Genomic DNA, 15,837 nt, shown 5'->3' on the forward strand with positions numbered 1-15,837 from the left:
TCAAATCAGCCAAAATGTATGTTGGGGGTCAGGTCCTAACTTTGGCCAACCTTTCCCATAATGTAGAAGCTACTTGGGTGTAATTAATGCAACCCAAAGGGTTTTGAATCACCTGATGGACTCAGAGCAGGAGTATCTCCATTCTTTTTTTTTTAAGCAAAGTTTAAATGCAAGAGTAAATTGCATATGGCTTTAAAAATCACAAAGGGAACAAAAGGGAATACAAAGAAAAGAAGTCTCAGTCTGGCTATCTCTGAAAAATTTGCAGAGGACACGGGGCTTCCCCAGCTCCTAGCTAGGAAATGGTACGGGGGAGTCACTCTGCCTTTTCTGGAGACACCACTTCCTCCTCCCCTGATCACTGCTGTTTTGTGTCTCGTTTAGCATGCAGAGCTCTGATGGATGAGGTGGAATACGACATCACCAAGGCTCGGCAGAAGAAGACCAAGGTGGGCTCCTTCCGAATAAATCCTGACGGGATGCAGGAGAGGAGAAAGGTAGCAGAAAAGAAATTATGTGCCAGTGTATAATTGCGGATATGGGCAATTACCAACCATTTATCCAAACAGCAGTTGGTCTTAATCGTCTAACCTTTCTCTTGTTCAGGGTATCAGCTCTAAATTGCTTCTGAGTCCTGGGGGACCCAAAGTAATCTTTAAGCTTGAAATTGAAGTATCTCTCTCAGCACCTAAATTTGGTGTCTTGTCGAGTCAGAAGACATTTTGGCAGTGTGGTTCATCGGAATAAAAATAGCGCTTCCATGGTTCTTGGCGAGACCAGCAGGGGGCTCAGAAAGGCTAAAGAGGGCAGCCTAGAGATGCTCAAAGGCGGAGCACCCTCCTCCTGGTACCTAACCCCTCCTCCCTCCCAGATCTGCCAATTTCAAGTGCGGGATGCAGAAGGCAAGACCCACCTCCCGGGACAGCTTGCTGACTCAGATGAGGGGAAAGAAGAAATGTTCTTGCACAACCCAAAGAGGGGCTCACCCCAAGGATCAGATGCTGTGGGCGAGGTGCTGTAAGGGTGAGGTTTGAGAAGCCAGGAGGGCTTGGCCAGGGGCCCCTTTGTCTCTAGCACTCTTTAGAAGACATCCTCATCTCAGACAATACATGCACAGAGCACACAGGTTAATTGCAACATCATTCCCAGAAAAATATTGTTAGTTGTTGCTCAATACCATCCAACTCACTCAAAGCCATACAGAGGTTGATTTGGGATTTCCTGCTGTTTTACTTTGCTTGGTGCACTGTACCTGCCTTAGAGCAGGTAATGAGAGGTAGAGTGTCTGCATCTTCCTCCGCTTTCTAGTATCGTGGACCCAGCTGAAGGGATAGGAACAGGAGTGGAGAAAGTCATAGGAGGAGGCCATAGTGTGTTGAATTGTGGGAATGCAACAGAAAGCGCCATGTTGCTAATTTGCCCAAGTTATGGATGATGGAAGAATTTCCATTTGCTGCAAACTCAGGGGTCTCCCTTGGCCAAGAGGCATCTCTTTGACAATTTCACTGGAAGTACTTTGTACAGATCCACTGGCAGCTCCATTGCAAGTCTGATACCTGCATCCAGGAATCCCAAGGGCTTATGTCACCTGAATGCAGGACATGTCCTTCTGCCTCCCAGAACAGTCCTGGTCCCTGACACTGGCCCAAAGCTAATTCCTACTGTCAAGCAGGGCCAGGAAAGATGTGTGTGTGTGTGTGTGTGTGTGTGTGTGTGAGTGAGTAAAGGCTCCAGCCATACTCCATCTCTGGCCCGGGTGGGCAGCAAGATTCTTGGGGAGGGAGTCTCAGCTTTCCTCAAGTTATGACCCAGTAAGACCTACAAATAATCACTCCATATTCAGTGGGCGGTGAGGGGTGCGGGGACCCTCAAAGTCAGACTCTGTTGGCCTTCTCCACCTGATCTAAGGCTGACCCTTAGTCTGAGTGTGTGTATAACTGTGTATGGTACCTGTAAATATGTCTATGTGTTTGTGAGGGTGTGTGTATGTGGTGTGTGTGTGTTTATGTGTGTGTGAGAGTGAATGCATACAGGTGTGTGATGTGTTCAAATGTGTGCGGTGTGTGTATGTCTATGTGTGAGAGTGTGAGTGCATACATATGTGTGTGGTGTGTGTATGTCTATGTGTGTGAGAATGTGAGTGCATATATGCATATATGTGGTGTGTGTGTCTGTGTGTGTGTGGGCATGTAAGTGTGTGTGGTATGTGTGTGTATGTGTGTGAGAGTAAGAGCGTGTGCGTACACATGCGCATGTGCTGAACAGTCTGGCTTTGAAAATCAACCCAGTATTTTGATAACTTAAAATCTGGGTTATCGGCCCATTGCTGTTGCTCCTGGGCCAGGAGAATGACAAAGGAGAGCAAAGGAACTGAGCTGCAGCAGACCATATGGGCGGAGGCGGTGGGGGGGGGGACGGAGAGAGGCAGCCAGGAAGAGACTGGCTATTCTTTAGCAAGAACCTGTTGGCTGACATCCTGTACGTGATCGCTAATCCTGACAGTGACTCTGCAAGATGAATAGTGTCTCTGTCTTGCTGAGGAGAGCAAGAGGAGTCAGGTGGGGAGGGGGGAGGTGGCCGATCCCACATGGGTGGAGGGCCGTGTGAGGATCGGAATTGCACCAAGGTACGCCTTCCATCCCCCTCACGTCCACACTGCATCCTTGGGTATTTGACCCAGGAGTCCGTGTTCAGGAGTCCTGAGCCTTGCCAGTGAGTCTAATCCCAAAATGGACTTAAATTCACCTGGAGAAAATAGGCCACGACTCTTCCCTGCCTTCTTTTGTCTTTGGAGGCATACCACCTCAGGTGATTGAGCTGAAAGAACATTTCCAATTTGGCCAGAAACACTTGGTCTGCGAAGGTATTTAAAAGAGGTCACTCTGCTACATTCATGATGTGAGCAGAGTGATCTCCGAGTCACAGCTTCAGAGAGCTACTGCTGTCTGGGGTGAGCTTTTCTCCTGAAGCTGCCACCCAGCCAAGGCCAGCTTCCCATGGGACCATTTCTCTGTCAGGCCCAATTCACCCACAGAGATGTGGGTGAGTTGGTGCTGCCCAGAGAACTCGTCTTCAGAGCCCTCGTGGTTTGGAACGGTGTGACCTGGTGGTGGGGCATCGATCAGCTTTCCTGCCTTTGGCTAACTTACAGCAGCATCATCCTGATGCCTCCCATGCTTCAAAGAGCTCCATTGCCTTCCCCAGAAAACTTCTAGAAGGTCTCTCATCTTTTCCACTTAGAAAACCTTCCCTTGCTGTGACTCATAGTCCTGGCGTTGCTTTCTTCAGCCAGCAGGCTACTTGGCCAAACTCGAAATGCAGGGGGATGGCACAGTGTGAAGTGAAGGCTGTGGACTAAGCCCACGCCCGCTTGCCCTGTTGGACGGGGGCCAGGCCGCAGGCACGGGTAGTGCAGCGGAGGCATGTCTTTCCTCCTGCTGGATGGCTCCCGAGTGTGAGCTCAGCTCTGCACCCAGCGAAGAACAAAAGAATATGCATAGCTGCATACCAAATGAGAAGGCAGGTTTGGGTCATCTTGCCTGGAAGGGGCCAGCGGTATTTTGCTGGTCCCTGAGCATGGCTGACCCTGGTGGCAGGACACATCTTTCCTAATTTTTCTTCTTTCTGTATCTCTCTAAGAATGAGATAAAGCACTGATCCACACGCTGTGTCTTCGAAGCTGATAAAGCTGACACTGTAGGGTCCCTGAGCATGTATTCCTTCACGGGAGGGGCAAGGAGGAATCTCCTGGGAATCTCTCAAGTACCGTATGGACCACAAACGAGCAAAGTGGACTGTGTCCATGCGGGGCTATTTGCTCATGATCTGGCCTGTTGTTGGGGTTCATCTGGGGAGGGCAATGTGGACGGGGGTTGTGTGAATCAACTTTTCCAGGGCCAGGTAGGTCTCTGGTATTTAGAAGAGTCAGATGAGGCTGATGTCGCTATTTTGCCCCCAGAGGGCGGCCCACAGGAAAGTTGCTCTATGCAGGGGCTGCAGGCAGGCCACTGCTCCAACTGGTCCAGTCCTTAGCCTGGATGTGCGCCTGGGCAGATGCCCATGAGGACCTGTGTGTCTTCTAAGCAGTGGGTCAGTCTAGGCGCTCAGCTAGGCTGAGAAAGCCCTGGGATCATAGGAATTCTGCACACCCTCTGTGAGCACCAGCAAGCCTCTCCTGCCCTCTTATCTCCTCTCTCTGACATCTTTCTACCTTGCATATTTTGCCATTAGCATCATTTGTGGCTTGTAGAGAACTTGCCAGCCCTGGCACCGTTCAATGGCTCTGTCCCCTTGAATTCTAGCAGTGAAGCCCTAGTTTCAGTCAGGAAACTCAGATGAGCCCCTCAGAATGTGCAGAGACCCCGTGGAAGGACAGTTGCCAAGCCCATGCCTAGGGCTGCAAAAATCGGATCCTAGTCTCACGGCTCAACGACGGCCCCGAGCTTCTTCCACCAGCTTGTCCTGTCATCCTGGGCTTCATCCCTGGTCCCACTTGGCCTTTGTCTTGGCCACTCCATCTTGTCCCTCTCTGGCTCTGAGCCAGCCTTGCTTGAAACTCTTGTTCTGGTCCTTTCTCCCTCCTCCATGCTCCCATGAGGAAGGGGTGCCCTGACTACAGAAGGATAACTTGCTGGAATCTAGTGACCCCTAGACCCCTAGGTCCAGGTGAAGGAGTTGGCAGGACTGAGCAGGACTCAGTTTCCCTTGGGCTCCCCTGACTTCCTGCTGCCCAGATCTGCCTTCTTAGCCTGATATTGTTCTCCTGCTTGGCAGGAAGGGAATAAACTCCATCTGGGGAACCCCAGGGATGGGATTTTAAGTACTCCTCAATGAAAGTACCTCTGAATGTGTTCTGCACCAGCTTCTAGGATGACCCCAGTAGAATGAAGCTCCTTCCACCTGGGTGGCACCCTGCTTGTAAATGCAGCCTTCATGGGGTACCTTCCTACAAAACTCCCCTTCCCCTCCCTTGTTTCCAGAATGTCCCAAATAAACTATCCTGGGAGAATCTCAACTAAGACAGTAGCTAAAAGGCCCCTTCAGGCAAATATTCCTTCTGTGGGTCTGAAGTGGTCTCTGAGCTCCAGAGATATGCACCCTCCCATGCCTGTTGGTGGTAGAGGCCAGTTGAGGCTGGAAATATTTTCTGAGAAGGTCAGCAGGGCATGAGGCTCCATCCGCACTCCATCTCTGGCCTCAGTAGGCAGCAAGATTCTTGGGGAAGGAAGTCTCAGTTTTCTTGAGTTATGACCCAGCAAGACCTGCCAAATAGTTACTTCATACTCAGTGGGTGGTGGCCAGACTCTGTTGGCTTCTCCTCCTGATTTAAGGCTGACCCTTTGAGCAGGCTAGAAGAAGGAAGAAGTGGGTCATGTGGTATGGGAAATTATTAGAAAATGAGGCTCATCAACTTGGATGGATTTAGAGTCTATTATATTTAGTGATCCATCCCAGAAACTAAAAGCTGAATACCACGTGTCCTCACTCATAAGCAGACCCTGAACATTTATCATAATACTATAAAAAGGGTGTGACTGCTGGGGGAGGGGAGGCACATAGCATCAATTAGATCTTACCCAATCTCAAACGAGGCAAAATGGGGTCCAAATGGAGGCCCCAACTTTATCTGTATGATGACCTCTTATCTGCCTAATCCTGAATCGCACCTCACATCTTTAAAACAAATAAAAATAAATTTAAAAAAAAAGGCTCATTTATTTAAATTGACATCTTCCTCAAGATAGCTCAGAGATCTTCAATGTACCTGTAGTTCCAGCTACTTGGAAGACTGAGATGGAAGGATCGCCTGAGCCCAGCAGGTCAAGTCTACGGTGGCCATGAGCATGCCACTGCACTCCAGCCTGGGCGACAGAGTGAGACTCCAACTCAAAAAAATATTTTCCTTAACCAAGGTTTTTGGTGGTGTTCTCCTTTTTTCAAAAGGAGAAATTAAATTCATGTGCAGCAACATTTTGTTGATGTTGTTTGTGATGTGCAGAGTCCTTGGCCTCCACTTGCAAAGATTTCTCTCTACAGAACTGGAGAACAGAAAGGCTCTGCAGAGGCATGCTCATTGAAGTCAGAAGTTCAGAGAGCTGCTGCCTCGGCACTGGGCTGTTGGTGACAGGTAAGAGGCCACCCTGCTGCTGCAGTAAGTGGGAAGGTACGAGTTGACATCTCCCCTGCTTTGTTACTAAGCTATGCCTGTTCAGCAAAATACAACCAGCATTTCAGCTCTGAGGTCACTTCTTCTCTGTTTCTTATTTGTTTTTGTTTTAAACAAACTGGATTAATGGTAGCTTTTGTAAAACACAGCTAGCAACACAGCACGGCACAATTTGGAGGCAGTTACTTGAGATTTGCTTTTCCAGTGAGTGTTTATCCACTTTTACCAGTGATGCTGGAAGGCAGGCCTCTGGGACGAGGGTAGATGTGAATTACTGTTCTCAGGTAGGCACCCAGAGTCTGGGAGCCAGAGTTTGGGGGCTCACATGTGCTTTTACATATTGAAGCTCTGAACTCCAGTCACTGGATACAGAATCACCAGTTTAATGTGCTTGTGACCTAGCAGGGACCCAGGAAGCTCAGTGTCCAAGTAGTGAGTGACCCCAAGGAAGGGTCCTTTACCTTAGCTGGGGGTAAAAATAAGACTATAAAATGTGGAGTGTTTAAGTAGAGAAATGCCAACAATTGATAATAGTGATGATGAGGCCAATATCTCGTGTAGAATAGCCCCTGATGCCTTTAGTGTTTAATTGCTTTTGAACAGCTTTGAGAGGTAAATAGGACCACTTTAATTATAGCTTCATTTTAGAGATGCAGATAAGATTCAGGAAGCTTAAATGCTTCACTTAATTTTGACAAATTGGTATTGGTTTAATTTGCTGATATATTAACTTAGACAAATTCCAATGTCACTTGACATTGTTGGGGTGCAGAGAATGATAGGACCAATTATAGTGCTTTGGCATGCTGAGGACTTTGAATTATAAAAAGTTGGAAGAACTTTCTACTCCCCTTGTTTCCTCCCTGCCAACCCACAAGTTCAGGGAACTCTCTATGGGAGTTTTCTTCTCTGACTAAGGAAACTTCTTTCTCAAAGAAATGCAATTGTCTCAAGGCCCCTCCCTAGGAATCTCATCAAATCGTCCAATGTCACCACCAGAGAAGAGTTTAAAAGTTACCACACCCAGACAGAGTTTTCTTCTATTTTTTGAGAGCAGATTTTAGTGTTCCCTGGGAGACTTTATCTACATAGTAAGAGTGCAGCTCTGCCCCTCACCTTCCCACAGCTTGTTGGTCATTCAGTTTACTAACAGAATTATTTACAAGATAATGTCTGCCTCCTGGGTCCATTCTCTCTTAAGAGTCATTTACTACCCCATAAGATGGCCTAGAGCTTCCCCACTTTCCTCTCCTCCTCTATGAAGAGGGTATTTAATCCACAACCAGATGACTCTTCTTCAAATTCGAGTTTCATATTTTATATGGCTCCCATATTTATACACACTAATAAGCTTGTATACCTTTTTTTCTATTTATCTACGGTCAGTCACTTCAGCAACCCTTCAGAGAGGTAGAAAAGAAGCTTCCCCTCTGCCCCTACCCTATTGGCAGAGGTACTCCATCCTGTTACATACTGTTCAACAACAGGGTACTAAGGCATCCTGGAGTTGCGCAGTGCACGATCTAAACAGTTGTACATGGTCCTTGTTTGCTAACAAAATGGGAAGAGTGGGCAATTATGACAGGCCAGCCAGGAGGTGGAGGAGGATTCAGTTTATTAAGAATTTTCCTACCCACTAGTGGGCTATAAAATCTGTTTAGCAGGGTGCATCCAACATGTAAAAAGATACATAAAATATCAGAGTGCATCTTATAGGAAAGGAAGGTATGCTTTGTGACACTTTAGTAATGGGTTGCAATGTAAAAAGTAGGTCACGTCCAAAAAATTGAAAGCCACTATAGCAGATGGCTGTCCCCAGCATGAGACAGTAGCCTAAAGATATTTCATTTGGGAAGATTATTAATGTCTAAACAACACTACAATTCCTGACTTCTTATACAGAAAAAAAAAAATCAGAACATCTTTGAGTTCTGATGTTACTGCAGTAATAGCTTTGGGTTTAGTGCCTTATGCTTTTATACACCAAGGGGCCAAGACTGGGGAAACCAAGGGCAGGGCCCAGTGGCCTGCCTCCTGGCAGCTTCAGCCTCAGGGCTTGGATTCCTAATTACATACTCTGGCACCGGTCTCTCAGGTCTAAGTGTGGTGTAGACTAGAGAAGGAATTCTTACCCCATGAGTGTTTATACTCTGACCCAGAGACTTCAACTGGAACGAATGAATACCATGTAACAGAGACCGACTGGCAAGTTGTGTGTGGTGGACTTAACAGTGAATAAAAATGGGGTGGGCAGTTCAGCAGACAACAATGATCAGAACAGAAACATGAATAGCTGTGTATTATGTTCCTTTTGTAAGAAGTAGAAAATTTGTCCAGGACCTCCCAAATTCCTCCTCATATCTCATTGTTGATCAGGAAGGCCGCATACACCCATGACTAGATGCATCACCAGGCAAGATGAGCACGCCCAAGTGCACCTCCTCAGTTCCATCTAGATCCAGCCTGTCCCAGGCACTTGAGCAGGCAGCAGAGGCTGGGTTTAGAAGGAAGGGGTGGGAAGATGGCTTTTTGGTAGGTGGCCACAGTCCAGTGTCACACACAGATGAGTGCGAAGAGCTCAGGAGATGGTGAAACCAGCAGATTAGCATTTCTAGTGTGTGTCACAGAGTTTGAAAACAGGGTTGGTGAGAATAGTTTCTTGGACTTTCTTGCATTGTCTTGCAAGCTAGAGAAAGAGATGTGCATATGGATTACAGAGCTGGACACTCTGCCTAGCCTTGGAATTCCAGGGACCACTCCTAAATGCTTTGCAGAGGTTGTCGGCCCATGGATATCACCTTAATAAATAAATTACTTTGGTAACATTTGTGAATAAAATTTCAAATCTGAAAAGCAGCATTGTTCTTAATTAATATGGTGAAAAGCGACACATGGACACAAAATTTTCTTTTGCACAAAATATCCAAATAAAAGCTGTGACATGGCACTCTTTTGATTTGTCCAGCTTCATTCTTGGTGGTCATGCTTGATAGCATTGGGAACTTCTGTAGTGTTCTCCTTTTGCTGCATGCATGTGTCTTTTGGTGTTTGGGAGTCCTAGGAAGGTGTGCTGGATGGGAGGTAGCATCTACTTTTATCTCTGGAGCAACTCTCCCTTCTTTCCCTAACTCTTGTGGGCCAAGCACCTAGTCTGCTGAGACCCCTTGGTCTCATGTCTCTCAGTCATCTATGAGGATATGACCAGATGTTAGTGCTGAGTGTTAAATAACCCTGACTCCTTTACTTAGACTCTTTATGTTTTTCCTCTCATAAAAGAAAAATAAGAATGAATGAATGAGTGCTCTCATTCTCAAAACCATAAGACTTGGGGTTGTATACATTTTTGTTTTTAATTCTTTGGGTGGATTGTGTATCATCTTTTACTTCTCCAGTTCTGTTTTTATTTAAAAAGAGAAACACTATCACACAAATTTTTGAAAAGTTTATTACTATTTTTTTATTATTATTTTTGAGTTGGAGTCTCACTCTGGCATCCAGGTAGGAGTGCAGTGACACACTCTTGGCCACTACAACCTTGACCTGCTGGGCTCAGGCAATCCTTCCCCCTCAGCCTTCCAAGTAGTTGGAACCATAGGCACGTGCCACTGTTCTCAGCTAATTTTAAATTTATTGTAGAGACGATGTCTTGCCAAGTTGCCCAGGCTGGTCTCAAACCCCTGGGTTCAGGTAATCTTCTCACCTCTGTTTCCCAAAGTGCAGGGATTATAGGCGTGAGCCACTGCACCAGGCTTAAAAACTTTAACATTCAAAATGCTGGCATAATTCTTGACTGATTGTATTTGTCAATTTCAGTAAAACCCCATGGTTTCAGTGTGACCACACAATAAGGGTCAACTTCTTGCTCATGTCATATGGTTGTCAGAGGAGTCTGCTCCAGTTGGTCATTCAAGAATCCAGGATCTATCTCATATCTCGTGACTCCACTTCTTCCAGTCCTCAGAGTTCCCTTCATTCAGCAGGTGTATGGGGGAAAGGAATACCTGGAGATTTCCTTAGGAAGTTTTTTTTTTTAATTGGAGTCTCACTGTCACCCAGGCTGGAGTTCAGTGGCACACTCACAGCCACAGCAGCCTTGATCTGCTGGGCTCAGGCGATCCTTCTGCTACAGCCTTCCAAGTAGCTGAAACTACAAGCACACAATACCATGGTCAGCTAATTTTTTGATTTATTGTAGAGACAAGTTATCGCCAAGTTGCCCAGGTTGGTCTTGAACCCCCGGGCTCAGGCGACCTCTCTCCTCCACCTCCTAAAGCACTGGGATCACAGGTGTGAGCCCACTGTGCCTGGCTTCCTTGTGAGGTTTTTATGGGCAGACCTAAACGTGAGACCTTACTTCTGCTCACATTCCATGGCTAGGGCTCCATCACAACTCCACAACTAGTTGCAAGAGGTACCCAGTTCAGCTCAGACTTGTCTACTGCAACAAGTGTTCGTCCTCCACAGCCTCACTTTCCACAGGGACTTCATTGCAAGTGATGATTCAAGTATCTGTTTCTGTTTCACCACTGCACGCTGTAAGTTTACAGGGTTCCACCTTAGGTGGTAACCAGATCCCCACGGCCTCTGAATACCACCAGTGTGAGAACAGCCAAGTCCAGATTTTTATCTAGGAGGGTTTATTGCCAGCAGCCAATTTTTTTTAACAAATAATAAACCAGTCAGCCTCCAGTTGCAGATACAAGAATCACTTGAGTTATTTTAAACAGAAAGGAATGTAATACAGGGATTCAGATGTTTCCACACAACACACTTGGGTCCCCAGGGCGCTGCTCTTGCTTCAGCTACCTGGAGAATGGAGGAGGAGGTCAGGACGGGCACTATTGAATTCAGGAAGACTCTGCCTGAGCTCAGGAAGTGCTTCTGCAGCAACTTTGACTTCAGAGCCATGACGTGCCTACTGGGTTTGCACTTGAGAAGAAAGAAAGAAAAAAAGAAAGGAAGGAAGGAAGGAAAGGAAGGAGAGAAGGAAGAAAAGAAAAGAAAAAGAAAAAGAAAAGCCTCACACCCGCTCCTTTATACCACAAATACTCTCCTTGTACCCAGTTCCCATGAAGTGGTAACAAAGACTGCTCCAGAAAACCCAATGCCTGCAGATAGCACTTAACAGAGACAAAGGCAGAAGCGGTGTGAAGTCTGGCTCTCCCTCCCTCTGCCTCCCAGGTCACCTTCCTGGTAAATACATCCCAAATCCCATAAAGATCTCTAGTTGCAAATGAGTCTTGAAGTGTCATATTTTGCTTTCCAGCCTCTGAAGCCCAGTGGAAGCTGGAATGGGTGCTGCTGCCTCCATATTCACAGCCTTCTAAAATCAAATTGGGGTCTGTTTGTAAGGAAAAAAGGGAGAATGGATACTGGGTAGCTAGCCAGCTGGAGCTGCCTCATGGTGTGTGCTCTGTTTATTCAAGTCTTCCTTTATGCCCCCCAATAAAGCCTTTTCATCTTATTCTTGTGGATTCTGTGCATGTCATCTCTTTAGTCCTATACTTCATATATTTCTGGTTGCTGTTGTGCTGCAGGTATGTACCTATAGGCTCTTGGATCTTCCCATCTTTGGATACTTGTTCATCTATGGCCAAAGTGTCCCCTTGCTCCCCTACCAAAGGACGCAAAGGTTGACAAAGAGAAGCAGAGAGAAGGGCCTTGTCTGAACCTTTGCTGTTTTGCTGCTGGTCTAGCAAAACTCACCCTCCTGGAGGTAGGGCTGGTGGACACAGGGAACAGCTCGCATTGACAGCTCCATGATATGTCCAGACACTAGTGCTGGGTCTGTCCCAGAAGTGTTTGCATGTGGACAGGCCACAACAGCAGGGGCCCTGCAAATGTTGACTCTGGCACTTGGGAATCAGGGTTGTTGGGGAGATTTGCCACTTGTTTGTTTGCTTTGCTTTTGAGTAGGAGGAGCATTCTCGGTCGCTTTGAATGCTGCTACACATCCAGTAGCCTTTTCTGCCCACTCTCATATCAGCCAAGGTCACCCCTGAGCTGTTTCAGCCTCCCCTTCCTCAGGCTGACGTCATGTGCTCCCCAGGCCCAGAGAGTACCGACCTCGGGTACATCCTCCCAGGAAGATAGAGGTGATACCCTCCAGCCTCCCTTGCAGGCAGGACACCCAGCCAGGACTCTGACTCTAGCCCAGGCTTTATCAGTCCCCAGGCTTTATCACTTAGGGTCACCCAAAATTTGCTCCCGCAATGCCTAGCAAGCCTTCTGCTCTGTGTGGTAGTTGTGGCCTGTGACCTTCTTCATCTGAGGCTGGAGTTCTGTCACGTTCCAGTTTTCACAGCAGCCACTTGCAGCTGCCACGGAAGGGTGACCTGTCTAAATTGCCACCAGGACTGCCTTGGGCTCAGTGCAGTTGGTCATCCTCCATCAGAGCAGGCTGGGACAGTGTTCCCTGCAGCCAACCCACCTTCCCGATCAGCCTCACGCGTTAAGGCCTGACGTCACCAGAAAGGCCGGATGGAAACACAAACCCCCGGGAAATAAGAGCAAGTATTTGTATTGAGTGCGTGTGTGCGCACGCATTTGTAAGTGTGCACGTGAGTTTGTGTCTGTGGGTATGTGTTTGTGTGCCTATGTATGTGTGTGTGTCTGTGCATGCACAACACAAACACAGGAACTAGAAGTCACTTAGAGCAGAGAGAGCGTTAGACATGGTCACTAAGTCTGATGGTAGAAGGTGCAGAGTTGCTGTGTGGGCTGGACGGCCTCGTGGACACAAAAGGGGGACACCTTAGGCCATCAGGAGACTGTGCCCGGGGACTGGGGAAAGGGAAGACACATTTCTCAGGCTTATCAGTTCTGAGGACCGTAACCCTCCTGCCTGGGGAGTGCACACACAGGATAAAAATCCCCAGCGGCAGCCTGGGGAGACGGTGCTCTTCCCAGTGGGGCCAGCAGGGGGACCTTTCCCCCTGGGCTTCTGGACCTTTGGTTGCCACCTCAACAAGGGGTTAATGACCCCTCCCCCTTCCCAAACCTCAGGGATTAAAAATTCATGCCATCCCCAGGGGAAGCGGAGAGGAGGGGGTGACACGAAATTAAAAGGGAAAGAGATTATTTTTAATGCTCTTGGTGGGTGTTGAAACAATGCAGGGAGAGCAAAGCTGCTGAAAGTTTGTCCCATTGGATTGAGGCATAAAGGACGGACTTTGCCACCAGGAGCAGGTAATTACAAACCATGCGTTTTTCTCCTTTCAATAAGAAATTCTCCTTAATCCCAGAGATATTGCCTCCCTGATCAAAGGTGCTTGGATTTTCATCTTGCCTGACACTGTGGGCGAGTGGAACTCAAACTTGATATCAACTTTTGCCTCACACTGGACCGGGAGGATGCAGCAAAGCAAGCAGTCCTGTTGAGCTGAGGATTTCCTGAGTGGTGGATGGCAGAGGGGGACTCTGTATTTGCAGTGATAGTCACCCTGCTCTGCGGGGACCCTGTGACCAGCTGGTTGTGCAGATCTCCCTCATGCCCTCGCTTGGGCATAGACTTAAAAATAGAATGAACACACATTCACTTTGCTTCGTGAGTCATGGTGATAGTGGCGCAAACTTCCTTGTTTTCCCCTCCCAGGCATGTTCCCAGCCAGAATATCAGAGCAGTCTCATTTGTTCGCCAACTGAAAATGTCAGGTTCTGAATGGGGGTGCCTGGCCCTTCCTTGACTGGTGTGGAAGGGACTAGGAGGCCGGGAAAGTGAGGCCCCATCAGCTTCTGTCCGGGACATTGTGGGTTTTGAGGATGGTGCCAATGAGAAACCCTGTTTCTGGGTTCCCAGTGTGTGATGGGACATGAATGTTGTCACTCTGTGCCCTGTTCTTAGTTTCTCTCACTGCAGTAGAAGATTCTCTAGAGGTGTCCCGAGCTTTTATCGGTAAGAGTCTTGAGTGTGTGTCAATTTGGGATTTTGGGGTGAATAAGTGTTAAAGGAAAGATGAGCACATTTTGTTTTCTGGCTATAGGACTGAGACAGGTGATATTTGAAGGCATGAATTTTCCTGTCTAATTCATGGGATGAACTTATTCATTTATGATGTTTCCCAAGGAATCTAAACACACACAGTCAGAAGGTATAGCATGTGTGTTGCCAGGTTGAACCCCATTAGCATGACAGTGTTTCCATTTTAATGATATGGGATGATTCATAAAAATGTGAAATTTTTACATTCAAATTATTTTCAGTGGGGTTTGATTGAAAAACATTTCCAGTAACCCTTTTTAGGAGGAGGTGATGGGTACCATAAAATAAAGCAACAGATCACCTAGCATCTTAATTCTAAAGAGATGGGGAACGCTGTCAAAGAATAATAGAGAAAGACACAAAGCCCACAAGGACATATAGAGACACGGCTCTCTACCACGAGTAGAATTGATGGAGTTTTCTTTGTTATACATCCGCTACTAAAAAATTGCATGGAATTTTCAGAACCAATTTTTTCCCCTCCAAGTTTCGGTATCATCTTTACTTATGAAGTATTCTCCTAGACATGGATCTGAGCAAAATCCTACTTACTATTTTGAACAGATGTTTACGCATATTCTATTTTATTTGCTCAAGCTGTCAATCTGGGATTCAAGCTGGTTTGGTGCTTCCACTTTAACACAATGGATACAGTGGGTATGAGGATGTTCACAGCCAGAGGGACACTCATTCTTCCGGGCTTCTTTCTCTTGCTCCCAGGCCCTCTAACTTGACGGTGGCCAGAGGCTCAGGGTTTGTGTACCTCTAGGGTACTGATGAGGCAAAAAACCCTGCTCATCACCTTCGAGGCACTGCCCTGGATGTCTGTCGGGGGCCCTCCCGTTAGCCCATCACCCCTTGGGCCTGACATTCTTGCTGGGATTTCCTGTTTGCTGTCTGCCAGGTTTGATTGTGTGAAGCTGAATGCAGCCAGAGCTCCCAAAGGGTCAACTGAGCAGCTCTTAGGAAACAGAAGTACAAATAAGGAATTATCCCCTCTCTGAATGCCGGCTGTGTCTCGGTCGGCACACCCCCATCTGACAGGGAAGTGCCAATATCCTAAGCTGTGAAGAGAGAGAGGGAGAAAGGACGTGCTTAAGCAGCCTGTTAAGTGAGGGCCAGACCGTTAAAAGCTTGCCGATGCTTCGGCATCACACTGTGTGCTATCCAGACCGTGTTTTAAAACTTCTGCATTGGTTATCTAAACCTCCTAAACTTAAAAATGTTTTCTTTTGGATTTTATTTTAGATTCAGAGAGTATATGTGTAGAATGAATTGAAAATGTTCTTCATTCACCTTGTTGCATGGATATATTGTGTGATGGTGGGGTTTGGGCTTCTATTGAACCTATCACTCAAACAGTGAATGCGGTCCCCAATAGGCAGTCCCTGCCTCTTTTAGAAGCCCCAGTGTGTGTTGTTCCCATCTTTATGTTGGTGTGCACCCAGCATTTAGCTGCCACTTGTAAGTGAGAATAGTTGGTATTTGTAGGCATTCCAGATTAAAACTTCATGACTAATTTAATTACCTGTATGTTGTACGGGTTCTATTCTGTGAATTTCTATTTTAAAGACATAAGCATTTAGTGTAGAAGGCAGAGATGATTACTTGGCAAGAATTTTGGCATAGCATGAGCCCAATTCTTCCTTTTAAAAAAGATATATCTAGAATGAGAAGCCTATCAACACAC

At 46.9% G+C, this 15,837-nt stretch overlaps 1 protein-coding gene across 1 annotated transcript in view; it reads left to right on the forward strand.

The window, feature by feature from the left end:
• The first annotated feature begins 390 nt into the window (after positions 1-390).
• The window catches only part of CNPY1 (canopy FGF signaling regulator 1), a 44,131-nt gene continuing 28,684 nt past the window's right edge, over positions 391-15,837 (forward strand). The window contains exon 1 of the mRNA XM_008068422.1: positions 391-497. Within this exon, the coding sequence (XP_008066613.1) occupies positions 399-497 (99 nt within the window). The 5' untranslated portion in view covers positions 391-398. The remainder of the gene's footprint in view (positions 498-15,837) is intronic.

The sequence above is a fragment of the Carlito syrichta genome, unplaced genomic scaffold, assembly GCF_000164805.1.
Source record: "Carlito syrichta isolate Samal-C Ts95f unplaced genomic scaffold, Tarsius_syrichta-2.0.1 Scaffold310863, whole genome shotgun sequence".
Taxonomy (NCBI): Eukaryota; Metazoa; Chordata; class Mammalia; order Primates; family Tarsiidae; genus Carlito; species Carlito syrichta.